This window comes from Amborella trichopoda, chromosome 3 (genome assembly GCF_054954075.1).
Source record: "Amborella trichopoda isolate Santa Cruz 75 chromosome 3, AtrichopodaSantaCruz75HAP2 v2.0, whole genome shotgun sequence".
Lineage (NCBI taxonomy): Eukaryota > Viridiplantae > Streptophyta > Magnoliopsida > Amborellales > Amborellaceae > Amborella > Amborella trichopoda.
Genome location: NC_142338.1, coordinates 3121570 through 3139025, shown reverse-complemented (window position 1 = coordinate 3139025; position 17456 = coordinate 3121570). Strand labels below are relative to the sequence as shown.

The following is a 17456-nucleotide window of genomic DNA, read 5'->3' as shown; positions in this document are numbered from 1 at the left end:
TATATCTTTCAACAAAATTTAAAGGCCCGTCTTAATTGTACAGTATAAGATGGGCCCACCATACACATTTTGGATATTTTTCAAATGTGGATGGTATTCTAGAAATTTTGGGTGAGGTCAGGGGCGTTTTCGTCATTCTGGTCAAACTTATTAGAATATTTGAAATCACAAAAGATGGGAGAGAGGAGTAAAAGGGACGACGAGGTGTTGCGTGTGAATATGAGGCCCGTCTTGGGGGCCTAAGGGATATTAAAGGAAAAGTGAGGCACATCACTGAAATTTGATAAAGAGACCAGGGGCATCTCAGTCCTTTCGGCAAAACAAAAACTAGAAAGAGAGAAAGGGAAGTAAAGAGTTGCGTCTGGATCATCGAATCCTTAAATCGAAGAGAGAAAGAGAGAGGAGAGAAGAAGGAAACCAAGGGCACGAAGAGTGAGGCATGACTTAGATATAGAGAGAAAGAGAGAGAGAGAGGGGAAGTTGAAAAAACCCATATTTGCATGAGGTCGCAGAGAGAGAGAGGACATAGAGAGAGAGAGCGAAGAGAGATGATTCGGAGAGAGAGAGAGAGGGGTAGCCAAAAAACCCATATTTGCACGAGAGAGGGGGCCAAAAACCCTTAGAGAGAGAGAGAGAGAGAGAGAGAGAGGGAAACACCCCCGCGCCCCCCTCTTTTCCTCGTTCTTCCTCCTTCAAATATCGATTTCCCTTTCAAATATCTACGGAATCCATTGGAGAGAGAGAGAGAGAGAGAGAATGGGAAGAGAGTGAGATGGGTGGTGGAGAAAAGGCAAAGTGGGGGACCTGGGAGGAGCTCCTCTTGGCCTACGCCATTAACCGCCATGGCACGTGCCAATGGGAAAATGTCGCCATGGAGTTGCAGAACCGCACGTGCGACTCCATCTACCTCACACCAGATGATTGCAAGTCCAGGTTCGAGGACCTGAGCCGTAGATTCACGGCCGGGGAAAAGTCGCCGAGAATCAAAGGCTCACCGGAAAATTTTTCGGAAAACGGGGAAAACACGCCGGAAAACGAGAAAAACCCTCCCGGGAACGAGATCCCTTGGCTTGAAGATTTGCGGAAACTTAGAGTTGCCGAGCTCAGGCGAGAGGTCGAGCGTTACGATGTCTCCATCGTGTATGGCGTTTTCTCCCCTTTTTTTTTTTCCCTATTTTTCTATCGATTTCTGGTATTTTTCCGTTTTTTCTGCGTCTTTTTTTGGTTTTTTACGTTGTCTTCTTCGAGATTTCTCATGTATTCTGTGTGTTTTTTCTATGTTTTTTTGGCGATTTATCTGTGATTTATTGGCTCATTTTCTTTTTTTGTATCGATATTTATCCGTTATTTTTTCTGAAAAATTAATAGCTTCATGTTTTCTTCTTTTTGTGGTCTGTGGTTTTCGCACTTTTAAGATCTGGACTCCGGGCTGCCTTTGTATTCTTCTCTTTTTAATTCCTAACTTTTTTATTTTATTTTGTGATTATTTTTTTAATTTGCATTATTTTCCCATATTTCCTAAAATATATAATGTCTATTTGGGTGGTAAAGATCCGGTTTTTAAGCCTTACTCATATTTCTATTTTTATATCTGTTATATTTTCATCAAAATAAAGAAAATCCCCTTATAAGATCTAAATGTTTTTTACTCTTATGATTATTTCTGACTTTTATTATCAGTTGGTCATATAAAACAATCGAAATAGAAAAGAAATAAAAAAATTGCCGTTAAACCAAGTCTTTTCCGTCCGTAAGTCCTAACGCCGTTAAGAAGCGTAGTTTTCGCCGTTCAAAGCTTACGCCTTTCACGTTCGGTCTGTTTTTTATTTTCCTTTTATTGTTTTATTATCCATAGCATTTTTTGTGCTATTATTATATTAATATAATTTATGTAAGGAAAAGTTTATCATTTTAAAATATAGAAATAAAGTGCGCCGAAAAGTTTTTCTAAGGTTGTAATCATTTTAAAATATAGAAATAAAGTGCACCTTATAAATTCATCGGGAGTGTATTGTTTTAATGTTGAAAAATCTTCTAGTCGATATGAAAATTATGAATATATAAAATAAAAGATTTCGAGTCTCAAAAATAGTACATCTTGTAATATAATATGTGCACCGTCTATTTTTTTAATTTTCATTTGTTTATAAATCTACTTGATTTGAGTTATTTTTAGAGTTTTAAATTTAATAGTTATTAAAAATAAAAATAGATTTAGGCCCTCATAGGTATTTTTTGACACCAAAATGATATGTTATGATAAAATTGGAAGTGCCTTTAACCCTATGTAAACCACACCTTTTATGTAGTGTTTGTTTTATTAGCATTTCGGATTTTATGCCTTATTTAATATGCTCATCTATTTATTTGTTTCGTTAGTTGTCAAATTATTTGATTTTTATTTCCCGCTTTTTTTACGTTATTAATTCTCATTTTGAATTTTTACTTCGAATTAATTTCTTTATCTCTATTGTTGAACATAAATTTTGTTCTCTTTTCCAAATATCAAATGTTATTTTCACGTAAATCTACGATTTTGCCGTCGCCGTTAAGAAGCCCGGATATTTTCTCCATTTTACATATTTTTTTGTTATTTTTTTATCCGCATCCTTTCCCGTTAGTGACCCGAATATAACGCCGTTACTTGTCCTTTCTTCTCCACTCCGTTTTCAATGCCGTTACTGTTATCTTTGCGGTTTCCTATGGAGAAACCCGCTTCGCTGATTTTCCCAATGAAATTGGCCGGAATTTTCCAATATTCCGGCGAGATTCGTCGGAATCAGCCGTAATGCCCGCTGCATTTTCATGATTCCGGCAATGGAATGACCCGTTTCCCGGTGTCTTTTGTGATTCCGGCCATCGAACCGGCCCAATTCTTACTTTTTTTTGCTCGCCCTTTTTCTGACCTTCTTTTGCCGCAAGAACTTACTTTCATTTCGGCTTTGGGAAAACTTTCGAGTTCTCAGGTCTCTGCAACAAAAGGTGAAGAAGCTCAAAGAAGAAAGGGAACGGAGCTCGAAGGAGAGCGAAAATGGCGATCCGATCACAGATCTGGAGAAAGAGAAGCAAGAAGAAGCGATTTCACCCGAAAATAACAACGAAGAAAAGGAGAATCGAAACGAACGGGATCAAAATGACGCGGCCATGGCTGATTCCTCTCTGAAAAACCACGCCAAAGCCTCGCAAGAGAGCCCCTTGAACCAGTCATTCAACGAGTCCAACTCGACCCGATCGGAGGCTTTTGTCAAAGAGGCCAAAGCGGAACCAGAATCTGGTACAGGAAAGCCCGATCCCGCTCCGGCCAAGTCACCGGGAAAAGACGGGGGTTTGCCCGGAAAGGCGACGGACCCTTCTTCTCCCCACGACTCATACAACGGGAGCTCGGAGACAATCCCCAGAAATCAGTCCCAGAAAGTCATGGGGAAATTCCCTGGCGAGGTCGAGGCTTACTCGGACGCAGAGTCAAAGGGAAAAGACGCCGGGAAAGAGACGACGGAGAACAGTGATGTCCTTAGCTCGGTGAGTTTGTCAAGGAAGAGGCTTCGGAAAAATTTCCCAGCCAGCAGCAGCGGGGACGAGCTGTGCACGGACGAGATTTTCCCGGCGAATAAAGTCGCCGGAAAGTTGCTGCCTTTGCTTCGGTGTTTGAAGAATATACGATGTCACAAGTACGGCGCCGTCTTCAAGCACAGGCTCGAGAGCCAGGTAAATCACGAAAGAAATATAATATGCTTCCTGTTTAGTTTTAAACATGTTACTAACAAGTGACCACGCCTTACGCTCTATGCAAAGTGCGGTCGAGTCGTGTCAATTGTCCGATTAGTTCATCGGATGGTTGGCATTTTGGGAGAACTAGATCGATCTGGACCATCGATTTGTTTGGCTGAGTGAGTCCCATTTCCATCATGGATGGTGATTGCGAGATTTCGTGCTTAGGCTGAATGACAAAAATATCTCCTCTTTTGGGAAATTAGTTTTGGCCGTTGAAAAAGATGGTATACTAGGAAAAGTTCACAATGAGGCTATATGTCTTTGGTTCAAAGTGGTTACAATTAATCATTATCATTTGATGTGAAATTAGATGGCTACATTTAGTATTGTCCGACTTCCGATTTCAAAAAAAAAATTCTCGAAATTTATGATACACCTAGTAGTATCAGATTTTTCACATTGGATGGTCATGAATAATTGTGACATCTTTGTATCAAAGATAAATAATCCTATTGTATACATTGCCCCTTTAAAAATATATCGTTGAGATGGATCTTGTATCTAATTTTGAAGGAATACATGGGTCCTTGGATTTATATATAATTTTTGACATGGCATATGAATATGTAAAAAATAGTTTTTAAAAACTAAAAATTTAGTAGTTTTATGAAAAAAATATTTAGACTACTGGATTGAACTTTGGGTCAGGCATGTATAATGTGCCCACCTTACATTATACAAGTAAGGTACACCTCTAAATTTTATTAGAAAATGTAGTTTCGGTAGTATAAATCTTATGATGACTAAAAAATTCATGATCAACTTTAATTGTGAAATATTAAATTTCAAATTAATACAGATAGAATATATGTGCACTATAAAATTATAAAATAAAGGATCTACCTAATTTGTTATAAAATGTACTATTTTTAATACTTGAAATTTATTTATTTTGCTTTAAATTCGTAATCCTCAGGTTGATAATCAAATATATTATTTTTAAGATTTGAAATTTATTTATTTTATTTAAATTCATAATCTCCTGGTTGAGATGATTAGTTAGAACTTGGTTGAGATGATAAGTTAGAACTTAGATGGCTTTTTAACTTTAGAAATCTCTTTTCTATTAGATTTTTGAGGTGCACCTTATTTCTATAGGATAAGGTTATGACTTTTTTTGTTTTTTGGTAAGTCAGTGCGGAAGACAAGCCCTACCTGTTTTTTAAATAGAGTAAGAATTTGATTTTTAAGTAGATTAAGAATTTGATTTTTAAAAATATTAATAAGGTGATGTTATTCATAGTAATAAAAATCACATTGAAGTGATTAGGTGTGGGTATGCTACCACCACGACCCCTTACCCATTCTTAGGTGACGACCTTATATAAGTTTTTGGAGGGATTATCCATTTTATCGTTATGTTTTATGCTTCAGGCGTCGCAAAAGTAGGAATATGTCCACGGATGTACACAACTTTCCGCCGGGGGTAATTTTGATACACGTAGGATCCATGTGTGCGGTCCATATAGGAGCCATCCACCGTCCGTCGTCCTCTACTGACGGCTAGAGGAGCCCAAGACACCCTTTGTTCTCGTCAAACCTGCTTATCACTTATCGTGAAAGCACGTGTCACTTTCTGAGTAGAAAAGATTAAAATGGTTTTTTTAGAAATTGGTTTTGTTAGGATACATTATTTGGTGGTATATGCTTTTAAAGTCCTCAACAATTTTGAGCACTTAAATACTAGTAAATTGTAATATAAAATTTTTCAAGTAGGTTCATTTTGATCATTTAGAAAAATAGAATGGATATTTTTATAAAAAAATAATGGTATTTTATTAATTGTTAAAAAAAAATTAATGAATTTTGTGAGTGATATTGATGATGTTATTGTCTACTATTGTTAATAAATACTTTTGTTTTGGTAAAGAATTTCTATTTTACTCTTGACTAATTACTTAAAATGTCTTTGTAAAAAATTTCTATATTTTAAAGTTGCAACTTTATTTAAACTTTTTTTTACCTAAAAATACTTCTAAACAAAAAGTTACATCCCTATAAAATAAGGGTATCTAAGAGTCCAAAAAAGGAAAGCTTTCTATGTCCCTCTACAACGATTCTATTCTCCCCCTTATCCAACATTCTATTTTTTAACGGAAGGTTAAGATTGCCCCAATTGCAATGTCACGTCTCTACATTGTTTTATTTTTAATTTTTTTTATATAAATTGTTTTGACACCAAATTTTGGATGTCCATTTCTCTATTAAACTCGCATTAACGAAAAATATAAAAAAAATATTTTTAATAAAATAAAATGACCAAAATACCTTTGAAATTTTTAAAGGGTTTTTTTTGTTATTATTTTTTTTATCAAAAAATTATTGTTAATATTTTTTATAGGTGCGCCCCAATGAGAAGATTGCACGTACCAATTGTATATTCAAAAAAATTGTATTAAAAAAATTAAAAATAAAATATTTTGAGATATCGGATCTAAGATCAAACGATGAGTGGTTCTCTCCATAAAAAATGGACGGCTGGATAAGGAAACATTGAAAGCTTTAATCTTTAAGTTTTTTATGTTTCCCTACAACAATCCTCTCCCTTATCAAAAAATGTTGGTTTTATAGTTTAACGAAACCCAAAAAGAGTTGGACCGGCGATTGTAGGGTAAAATGGTCATTTGACTGAGCATAATAAATTAAGCGAGTAACGTTGTTCTTCCGGGGCCCTATGTAATACGTTTCTCGGTACCTAGTCAACAAGGTCCTCTCCAAAATTACTGTTCTACCCCTAGGCTCTCTATGGGGTCCACGTATGTCCGGGTCGATGATAAAGCCTTTTCAATTCTTTTCCTATTAAAATCTCCGCTCCACCTCGTTCTATTTTAAAATGACTATTCTACCCATACGATCCGTGTTTTAAAACTCCGCGGTTTTCAAAGTTGGTCACCGATGTAGATTCGTTCGGGATCAAACTGGTTCTAAAATAGCATAAAGTCCTGGCCCCGTTCCTCCTAAAACCTCTATATATATATATATATATATATATATATATATATATATATATATATATATATATATATATATATATATAAAATAAAGCTTATTTAATATTTTTTGTGATCCCAATTAAAATGCCTTTTGAATAAACCTTTATTTTAATTTTAATTTTAATTTTATTTAATGTATTTTTATTTATTTTTGAATGGCTTAGCCAGATAATTCAAGAATGATCTGAATTGCCAATCCAACCGTTCCGAACATGGCTTGAGGGCGGATAATCTGCCCCACCGATCTATTTTTGTAAACATTGTATCCAGTTGTGGATGCTGGGTGCGAGCAACTCGCGTTTGCGGTGGGAGAAACCATTCTAGAGAGAGATTGTCAGAGCGTGATTATTTTAAAGAGAGATTTTATAGAGATTGTGAGAAGGCATCTTCAATTGACAGTGATGGAAAGTATTCAAGAGATAGAGATTGTCAAGAGAGAGAGAGAGAGAGAGCGATTACTTTTTAGAGAGATCTTAGAGAGATTATGAGAGGGGATGCTTCCGCCTGTCGAACCGAGTCCGACCACCCGTCACGGCCGGTCCTCGCTCTTCCTCGCTCTTCTTGACTCGAGTCAGTCTCATGGACCTAGTGGGCTTCCCCTGGTTTATAATAAAATAGACTTAGATGATTAATAATTTTTCATGTATTATAAATAATGGAATATAGTAGAAAAATTTCATCTTATATTTGAAATTTAGAAATACTCCTATATTTTTCAATTTGCTCCCAAGTCCCATTTTTATAGAGTTTATAATGTATGTTAAGTTTATATGGTTTATAATGTATAGAGTCTCTCAAAGCCACCGCCCCTTTTCTAGCCTCATCAACGGCAACCACCGGAGTGCAAAGATGGCAGTGATGTTTTAGTAGATTACGGTGCTTCTATTTAGGATCTAAGTTCTCTTCTAAGATCTGAGTTTTTCTCAAATCTCTCCTTTTTTTTCTTGTTCGTCCCTTTTTGTTACTCCGTTCTTTTTCCTTTTTTCACACTCCTTGATTCGTTTGTTTTTTATTCTATTTTTTTTTTTTTAATATCTTTTTCCTCTAAGTTTTTCTTTGTCTCTGTTTTTTCTGGCCTAGGTTTTTTTCCCTCTCCTTTTTTCTTCCCTTTTCCCTTTTCTTCCTCTTCCCTACCCCTTTCTTTTCTCTGTATCTTTTAGTTTCGGTTTTCAGGGAGCGAAAGAGTTAGAGAGCTCTTTAGTGATGGGGTGGGGGTCCTTCTCCCCCGCCCCTACCCCGTTCCTAGTTTCCACTTTCATCATTTTCTCTCCACCCCTTCCATTCCCATCCTCTCTCTTGTGCCATCTCTTTCATCCCTCGTGTTCATCCTGGCCTCTGCCCTTTTCTCGACCCCTTTCTTTGTCTCCTTATCTCATCCTTCCCAATTAGGTTAACCTTTGAGATGGGGTGTGCCCTTGGTTCTGGCACCCTGTTGTGGGTTTTCATGGGTCCTCAAGGTTTCTTCTGAGGATTGGAAGATCCTTGTATAGGTTAAACCCTGAGATGGGGCCTTTCATTGGGAACCCTGTCGCAGAGGTTGGGGCTCCTTTGAGACTCTAATTTTCTGGATTGTGGCCAAGTGCAATATTTTAAGAAGATGATTGCGTTTTTCTCACCTCTTGTGTGTTCTTCCTGGTCCTCTCATGTACTTACGCTTGCCTTTTTTTTTCTTTGGCCTCCTTCCCTGCTCTTTTCCCACTTGCCCTTTTGATAGGTAGTGGTTGCCGCACTAGCACCCGAGCTGCAGACTGGTGTAGGTTGTTGGTTGCCCCAACCTCGACTATTCGGAGATTATTGATAGGGAGGTGCTCTCTTGGGGCTACTTGTTGGAACTTGGAGCTCATAACTTGATGTGTTCTAAGAGTCACGTTTGGTCAGTCTTGGATTTAGGCAGTGCTCCTCCCTATTTCTTCGTTTTGTATTTTGTAGCTTTGCTCCACTATCTAATGAATATTAGTCTTACCGTTTCAAAAAAACTAAAAAAATAATGTATATTAAGTTTATTCTTTTGTGCATCGGGTTAAACTGAAATTTTTGGCAGTCATACCTCTAATCAATTTAGTAATAAAAGTTATGAAGGATTTAGGTGTAGTTTGGTAGTTTTATTTCATTTATATTAATTCTTCTTTTTTTTTCTACCGTTGTTTGATGTTGACAAATGAGCTTAATCCGATGTACAGATTAAAACCAGAATTTAAATACACTGCATGCTTTTAAAAAGTTAGATTTAAATGTAAAATATAAAATATAGAGAATTATTTTTTGAGTTCATAAAATAAAAAATACTTTCTTTTTATAACATTCTCAATTTAGGTTACCTATCTTCAGGGTCCTCGTTTCCCCAAGTGGAGCATATTGTAAGGTTTCGGATATGCCCAGGTATCTGGACCGACCCCGAACCAACACATTTTCCCTGGTTAAGTTGTAAGGAATGTTGCCAATAGTGTTGAGGTCGCAGTGATAGCACTACCCGAGCTTCAACTATTGGTATTTTCATTCCTACTAACACGTTGAAGAACCATTGATTATTTTTAAAATGGGTAGGGACCTACTGATCTACCCGAAAAAAAAAAAAAAAAAAAGTTGCATGGAATGTTGTAGATTTTCTTTTTTGTGAAATTCTTTGCCTTATTAGAGTGTAGATATTGATCTTAGATGTTGACGGTTTTAAGTAAAGTATATAATGAGTAATGATCTTAAATGGTCTCAGTGGGGTAAACGGTCTACTCATTGTCTACCATCCCAATCTGAAAAATTGTCTTCAATGTTTGCACTAAATCGCCGTCGGCTTTTTTTTATTTGCATTAATGGCCGGCAATTTTATGAAATTAACTAATAAAACCGACGGGATTTTGAATTTGCAGGAGAGCTCGAGCTACAAAAGCTTAATCAGGCAGCATCTGGACCTTTCAACTGTGAAATCAAGGGTCTACGATGGCTCGTATTCAAATAGCCTCGAGTTTTTCAGGGACCTGCTGCTCCTCTTCAACAACGCCCTCGTTTTTTTCCCAAGAAACTCGCCCGAATATATCGCAGCACAGGAGCTCCGCCACCTGGTCTCCCGAGAAATTGCCATCACCGCTCATCCAAGGCAACCATTAATCGCAGCCGTCCAGTCAGAGCCTACATCTGCCGTCCAATCACGCACCGAGAAGGCCCAGTCCAATTCGGACCGTCCGATCGCCCCGAAGACAAACCCTTCCAGGAAACGAAGCTCCATCTCCAGAGAAGAAGAGAGAGAGACAACGAAAACAGAAGAGGGAGAAAGTAGAAAACCAGAAGAGAGAGAAAGTAACAAACATGAGAAAAAGACGGCCGCAGCCGCAGATGCAAAGAAGAAGCAGGCGGCCATGGCGAGAGAGCGGCCACCTGCAAAGGCCACGAGAACAACCAAAACTCGAAACCCTAACCCTAACCCTAACCAGAGCACACGAAACCCCAGCCCTGACCCTAATCCAGTGGGGATTAGGGTTAATGGTGAGAAAAACGTGGTTTCAAAGAAGAGAACGGCCGCCACCTTTCTAAACAGGATTAAGAGAGGCGGCCATGGCGATGGTGGATTACTGGAGAGATTAAAGGGATCATCATCCAATAATAACACCAGTAATGGTGGTAATAACAATAACAGTAACAAGGAGCAGAGAAAAGGAGGCCGGAATACTCCGGTTTCGACAGGGAAAGTCACCGGTAAGGTGTCCGGAAAAGGTACAGAGCCGAATATTCCGGCGAAGAGAGGGGTGGGCAGGCCGCCTAAGAAAGGGAACCCCAGGACGAGGGCCCGCGAGGCGGAGGCTGCGGCCGGAAGGGCGCCACGCAAGCGGGCGAGGAGGTGATCCGTCGGTTGTAAATTACCTGTATTTTAACGTTATGGGGTGTTTTTTTTTTTTCGGGACTTTTCTCCCTTTTTTTTTTTTTTTTTGTGAATCTTAATTTAATTTTGTTGTTTTCGTCAAGTGGTGCGCCTGAGGGCGTACCCATTCTAGTGAGTCCATGTTGTAAAATCCATTTCAAATATGGGTTTTGGATTTAAATTAGAAAAAAAGTCTGTGAGGTGACCACTTGGTATTGTAGAATTTAGGTGATAGACACCCCCATTGAAGTTAGATTTATTCCTGACTCATCGACCCTTATTTATTCTAGCTCTGGGAATATTCTTTAAATATTTACTAGATATTCCTCAAACACTCCAAAGGAAAATTTACCTTTTGGTAAATTTATCCAAACACACTCACTTTGGGATTTGGATATAATAAGGGGAAATGCAACCGTTGTATAGTACTATAGTGCGACCACATCTCTAGAAAACCATATTTTTGACATTTGTATGATCTTAAATTTTGTACACACATTCTCTTCATCCTTATAATCAATCTTATGAAAAAACATTTTAATTTGTATTTTAGATACGGTCAAAATTAGTACCCATCCAACAATGAATCTTGACAATCCATTTGGTGAATTTCAAGATCTAAGCTTTAATAAATTCAAAATCACTTTTTCCTTTTTTAGCATTATTAATCTAATGCGCTATATAAAAAATTTGGAAATAAAAAAATCATTTAGAAGCCTGTATCTAACCATCTCAATAAAATGGACGGTTTATATTAGTTGGGCTAGAATAAAAACTTTCTAAAGCATTTTTTCAAAATTTTGTTTTTTGTGATTGTTCTTCAAAATGAAAAGAGTGTGCATTTAAAAATTTGTGTCGAACAAATGTCTTTAACATGGTTTTTTGAGATAGTTACATTATACTACCGTGCAACCGCTGCATGAAATCATTCCCCCTCATTATATACTTTCCCTTTAACTATTTGGCATTTTATACTTTTTCTACTATTCTACTATACAAGCCATCAGCAATGTAGTATGCATCACCGGCCCATTGGCGCACATTGCATCATTGCTAGATCAACGGCTCGAATTGAATTGGATAGCTGGTGCATCCAATTACTGACCTTTTGGATCTATAAATAGGTCCTTTGGGCCACCCTTTAGCTTCTTTTAAGAGACTTAAAACCCTAATCACGCAACGTTGAAAACCTAAACCCTAGATTTAGACCTTCTAACCATAAATTCAGGATCTCATTCCTAGCAAGCCTCAATCCCTAATCTCTACAATTCTACGTTTGAGAGTTGCATAGGCATACATCTTCGTCTAATCTAGGCCTAACTCCAGGAGTCGGGCCTAAATGCTTTGAATCCCAAATGTATTTTTTTAAAAGATTTTCAAAATCATTGTCCTGTTTCCCATGATTTCTAAAATGTTTCTTTTCTGTCCTTATGTAGGTCTAAAATGATTTGTGAAGGAATTCCCTCGGAATTGATTCTTCATAAATTGTATTTTGATGGAACCCACAACTTTACTGATTTCTTGGACACAAATCAAAATGGGATATACCTCGAGTTGATTTTCACCTTAGATTATGAATATGAACAAAGTTGCACTTCAAAATTCTGCATGCAAAGGTTGTTTTGACATCGAAAAATCCAAAGAATGGTCATCTCAATCTCGAGATGCGTAAATATGAAAAAAAAACAAAAGGCTTTCAAGTTCTAAAAGTAGTTGATCTTGTAATATGTTATCACCATCTAGTTTCAAAAGTTTTAAGTGTTTTTTAGATCTGCTCGATCCACACCATTTTCAGAATTTTGAATTTAATATGCGTTACTAATACAAACCACACTATATTAATTAAGGTTCCACCGTATGCTCATATGTCAATTAATAATGAATTGTGAGAAGGTTCCACCGTATGCTCATATGTCAATTAATAATGAATTGTGAGGGTTAAAAATATGGTTTGTCTTGTACTAATTTTTTGACCTCGCATTTCAATTCTTGAAAGGTCACTATATCTACACTATTTCCCGTAACCAATTTTATATAGAATTTAGGCGAAATGGATTTGTATTGATTTAAGTGATTAGTCCTTAAAACCCTTCGAAAACGAAGTAGACACCATGAGTCGGAGGATTCACCAACGACAAGTTTCCTTCTTTAAATAAAGTACTGAAAACTACATGCCCTAATTACTCATTCATGGATTAGAATAGGAAAAGTGTAAACATTCATGTCAAAGATGGATGTTTGGTAATGGTGGTCCCAACATGACTTAAAATGGAAGGTATTCGAAGTATATCGGTAAATGTCTTTTTTTAAAAAAAAAAAATTATTCATGTTCAGCATGATTAGACTCTAGACCTTTAAATTTTATGATCAGGACTCTAGGGTTGGCAATTGGCAAGTGGCCCGGCGAGGCCCGTAGGGCATGGGCCATAAACTGTGACATAAGGGAGCTGTTAGGGCTAGTTTTGGCTGGGCCCATCCTCTTTTTTGTTTTCTTTTGTTTTTCATTTATTTTTGGCTAGGCCCAGCCCTAACAGGGCCCGGGCTGGCTTACCCAGCCCATTGCCACCCTTAGAGGACTCATTAATAGATGATTTTGGGGCTCGTAAAAACTTAGGCCATTAAAATTGTTGGCTGTGCACATTTTCAAATTTCTCTCGCCGTCAAAATCATCATAGTCGTGATTTCTTGAAAAAGGAGCATATATGATATTAGAAAAGTTTATGTAGCCAAGGCTCTAAATCATCACATTAGAGCCCCCCTCAAAAATTTCACACGAAGAGGGTTTTTTGGATGCCTAAATATCATCAAATTGGTCATCTCGACATCAAGATGTAAAGATATGAGAAAACAATGGATCTGAAGTTTTGGAAATAGTGTATCTTGTAATGTATTTTTGGGCAGTCAATTTTCAAGGTTTTCATAAATATGCTTGATTTACATTATTTTTTAAACTTAAAATTTTATATTTAAAGATAAAAATATATTTTAAGTCTATCTTAAAGATTTCCAATATCGAAACCACATTTCTCGATACTATTTGAAAGTGCGCTTTAATTTGATTGTTTGGAGCCTCCGGTCACCCATAAGATAATGGTATTTTATAAGTGAAATGACTTCTTGATCCTGGGGTAGTATATTGTCTACTTGCTCGCTCAGGTTAAAGCCAAGCTAGGGATATTTTTGGGACCCCAAAATTTGCAGGTGTGGGCTCTTGACCTTGTATCCAACCTCCAAAAAAAACAAAAAACGAAAAATTTGCATGTGCAAGCTCTTGAACCTAGTATCCAACCTTCAAAAAGAAAAATAAAAAAGAATTCTCACTCTCAAACTTGTGTAAAATATTTTCTTCTCCAATTTTTGGAGGGCAAGATCTAAGTTCTCGAGAACTTAATTTGATTTTCTTTTCAAAAATAATCATCCATTGTGCAAAGCATATGCATTTCTCCCTAACTTGTGAAAAAGATTTTTCTTGTCCAATTTTTGGAGCGCAAGATCTAAGTTCTCAAGAATTTAATCTCATTTTCTTTTCGAAAATAATCATCCATTGTGCAAAGTATATGCATTTCTCCCAAATTTGTGTAAAATATTTTCTTATCCAATTTTTGGAGTGCAAGATCTAACTTTTCGAGAACTTGATCTCATTTTCTTTTCGAAAATAACCATCCATTGTGCAAAGAATATGCATTACCTTGTCTCACTCTCAAACCTGTGTAAAATCAAATAACAATGAAAAGTAATATATTATTTTTATCTAAGTTTAATAGTTTTAATTTGTTTTATTGGATTAACTATTAAGAAGACTATTATTTTGTACATGGAAGTTACTTTTGAAAGTGTTAATTGGGAGTGTCAATAGTAGGAATGGATACCACGATGTGATAACCAAGTGTGAGGATGCTACCACCGCAACCCCAAACCATTTAATTTGACATCTAATGAATGAGAATGACTGTGACCTCTATGTACAAAAGATAAATGGTCTTTTTATAAATAATCCATTTATTTCATTTTATTGGGAGTACCCTATAAAGCCATGCATTACCTTTTCTTACTCTAAGCACCATGCGGTATTTATGAACAGAAATATCTCGCTAAGTGAATTATTTTGTGAGATATTGCTTTTACAACATTCATATTTCTGACTATATTAAATATGTTAAGGGTGCGGTTTGTGTAGAGCTTAGGCTCTAAACAATCAAATTAGAGCCTACCTTTAAATAACAATTAAATATTTTTGACAGCCTTAAAATATATTTTTATTTTTATTTATAAAGTTTAGAGTTTAAAAAACAGTATAGATCGACATATCTATAAAAACTTGAAAATCTTGAAAATTGACGGTCAAAAAATGCCTAACCAAATACATTATTTCGAAAACTTGAAATCCATTTTCTTTTTCATGATCATGCATCTTGGTGTTGAGATGATCAATTTGAGGATATTTGGATATCTACATAATATTTTCTTCAGGTGAAAGTTAAAGTTTTGAGGTATGCTCAAATTTGGTTGTTTAGATCTCCGTATGAACTTTTCCCAATTAAATACTTTGCCATCTATATCTCATAAGTGATATAAGTTGTCACAAGGTACTTGTGTTTCGAAGTACCAACATTGTAGTTGGAAGTGATTGATTTGCTCCTTTCCGTATATATTTGTGAAAGAATTGTATGCTCCTTCAAGTGGAGAATGTACCTATGCTCCCTTGGGTAAAACCCTATCTATGGAGTTTTTAGCTTATGAGATGTCACCAACTCAACGTGTTGACCAACTAAAGAAAAAGGTAAAAGTGAAATTTATTAGTTTACTCACGAGAGATGAACAATTTAACACTTTAACCATATCTTTTGATTTGATTTTGAAATACTCATATAAGGATTTTTCTTAATTGTACCTATTAAACGGAAAAGGAGGTATTATGTCTTTTTTTGGTACCAACTCAACGTGTTGACCAACTAAAGAAAAAGGTAAAAGTGAAATTGATTAGTTTACTCACGAGAGATGAACAATTTAACACTTTAACATATCTTTTGATTTGAAATTTATTAGTTTACTCACGAAAGATGAACAATTTAACACTTTAACCGTATCTTTTGATTTGATTTTGAAATACTCGTATAAGGATTTTTCTTAATTGTACCTATTAAACGGAAAAGGACGTATTATGTCTTTTTTTGGTATGTGTGAGCTTAATACCATCTGTCTATCTCTCCAACACCTTACCCTCTCTCTCTCTCTCTCTCTCGCCCCTTTACGATTGAACTTAAATGCTTTAGTATTTGTCATCTCTCTCCACCACGCCTCCTCTTTCTCTCTCTACAAAGCCCACTCTCCCCTCTATTATTCGAACTCAAGAGGACGATCTCTCTATCTACAAAGCCATTCTTACGTACTATTGCCAAGGAATAGTTGTCATCTATGAAGCTTGGGCTCGTCTTAGGCCAGCCAAGCCCGAGCCCGAACTCTATGTCATTTTAGGACTGATCGGCTCACCCAGTTGGGACCCGGCCAAGAGGCCGTGGCTTCTCAAGGCATGGTTGGGTTAGGCCAAGCTTCATAGACCTTAAGAAGAAAAAGGAAAAAAATAAGAATTAACACAAAACAGGGCCTAGAAGAGCTAGGCTAGGCCGGCACTTTTGTAGTCTACGCCTGGCCCGGCTTGGCCCTTGGGCTATATTTTGTGGTCTAGGCCATATTGTTTAGGACGCCTGTCCCATACACTAAACCCGAGTTTTCACACTTTGCATGCACTTTTGCTTATTGATAGTAGCATAATTGCAGGCTTCTTCTTACTTGCTAAAAAAAAGCATGCAAAAGGTTCTAACAAGTTTTTAAACCATAAATTACAAGCCGACAAGTTGGTTTTGTTTTTTAGTGCGATGATTTAATTTTTAACAAACTAGAACATGAGAGGTATATTCATGTCCCATATTTATTTATTTTTTGGTTGTACATGTCTCATATTTATGGAAAAAGTTTATATAAGGATGCAACTTAAATATCCATCGGAAAAGGTATATGCGCCCACGTTGTTTCTGGTCTCCACCAGAGACAGGCCGTTTCAAACTAAATTTTGATAGTAGCTCTCTCGGTAATCAAGGTTAGATTGGCATAGGAGGTGTTCTAGGTAATGAGCTTGGTGAGACCATTTTTTCCTATGCGGGTCCTATGGGGGTTTCTATCCTATGGGGGTTTCTATCGTTAATCATGCGGAGCTTGCTTCTTTATTACAAGATCTGAAGCTCATTATCTCCAAAAATCTGGCTTATTGTTGCATCTGCGAAGGTGACTCCCTAAATGTTATTAATTGGTGTATTAAGAAATCGCATACCCCATGGCTACTTACTTCGGTTTTTTTGGTTGGAAATCATGGATTTAGCTGGCCCCTTCGATGTTTCCTTTACATATGTTTATCGTGAAGCCAACGATATAGCATACTCCCTTGTTAAATGAGACACTTCTTTGCCTTCTACGTCCGTGTTTTCTGATGTAATTCCTTTGCTTAAGTTATGTAATAAAGCTTCGAAGATTTGTCAAAAACAAAATGTTGAAAAACCCTTGGACTGATCATCTCAACATCCAGATGTATGACCATGAAAAATAAAAAGATTTTAAGTCTAAAAAATAGTGCATTTTAGAACATATTATCTACGCTGTCCGTTTTCAAGATTTTTATGTGTTTATAGATCTTCTTGATTTTAACCATTTTTTAAATTTAAAATTTTATAATTAGATATAAAAATAGATTTTAAAATAAATTTATATCAAAATTATATACCATAATAAAATTTGAATGTACACCTTACCTCTACATATACAGATGCATCCGTATCCCAACTGCACCC

At 36.4% G+C, this 17456-nt stretch overlaps 1 protein-coding gene across 3 annotated transcripts; it reads left to right on the top strand.

Moving 5' to 3' along the window:
- The first annotated feature begins 282 nt into the window (after positions 1–282).
- LOC18439791 (DNA-binding bromodomain-containing protein) lies at positions 283–10822 on the top strand. 3 transcript variants are annotated; one of them, XM_011627207.3, is made up of 3 exons: positions 283–1140; positions 2967–3705; positions 9629–10822. In XM_011627207.3, the coding sequence occupies exons 1-3, from the start codon at positions 773–775 to the stop codon at positions 10595–10597; spliced, it is 2076 nt and encodes a 691-aa protein (XP_011625509.1). In that variant the 5' UTR covers positions 283–772; the 3' UTR covers positions 10598–10822. The 3 variants fall into 3 exon arrangements, with proteins under 3 accessions (XP_011625509.1, XP_088718984.1, XP_088718985.1); XM_088862858.1 differs by lacking the exon at positions 9629–10822 and adding an exon at positions 8479–8853 and having other exon boundaries at positions 334–1140; XM_088862859.1 differs by lacking the exon at positions 9629–10822 and adding an exon at positions 5146–5511 and having other exon boundaries at positions 334–1140.
- Positions 10823–17456: the final 6634 nt, after the last annotated feature.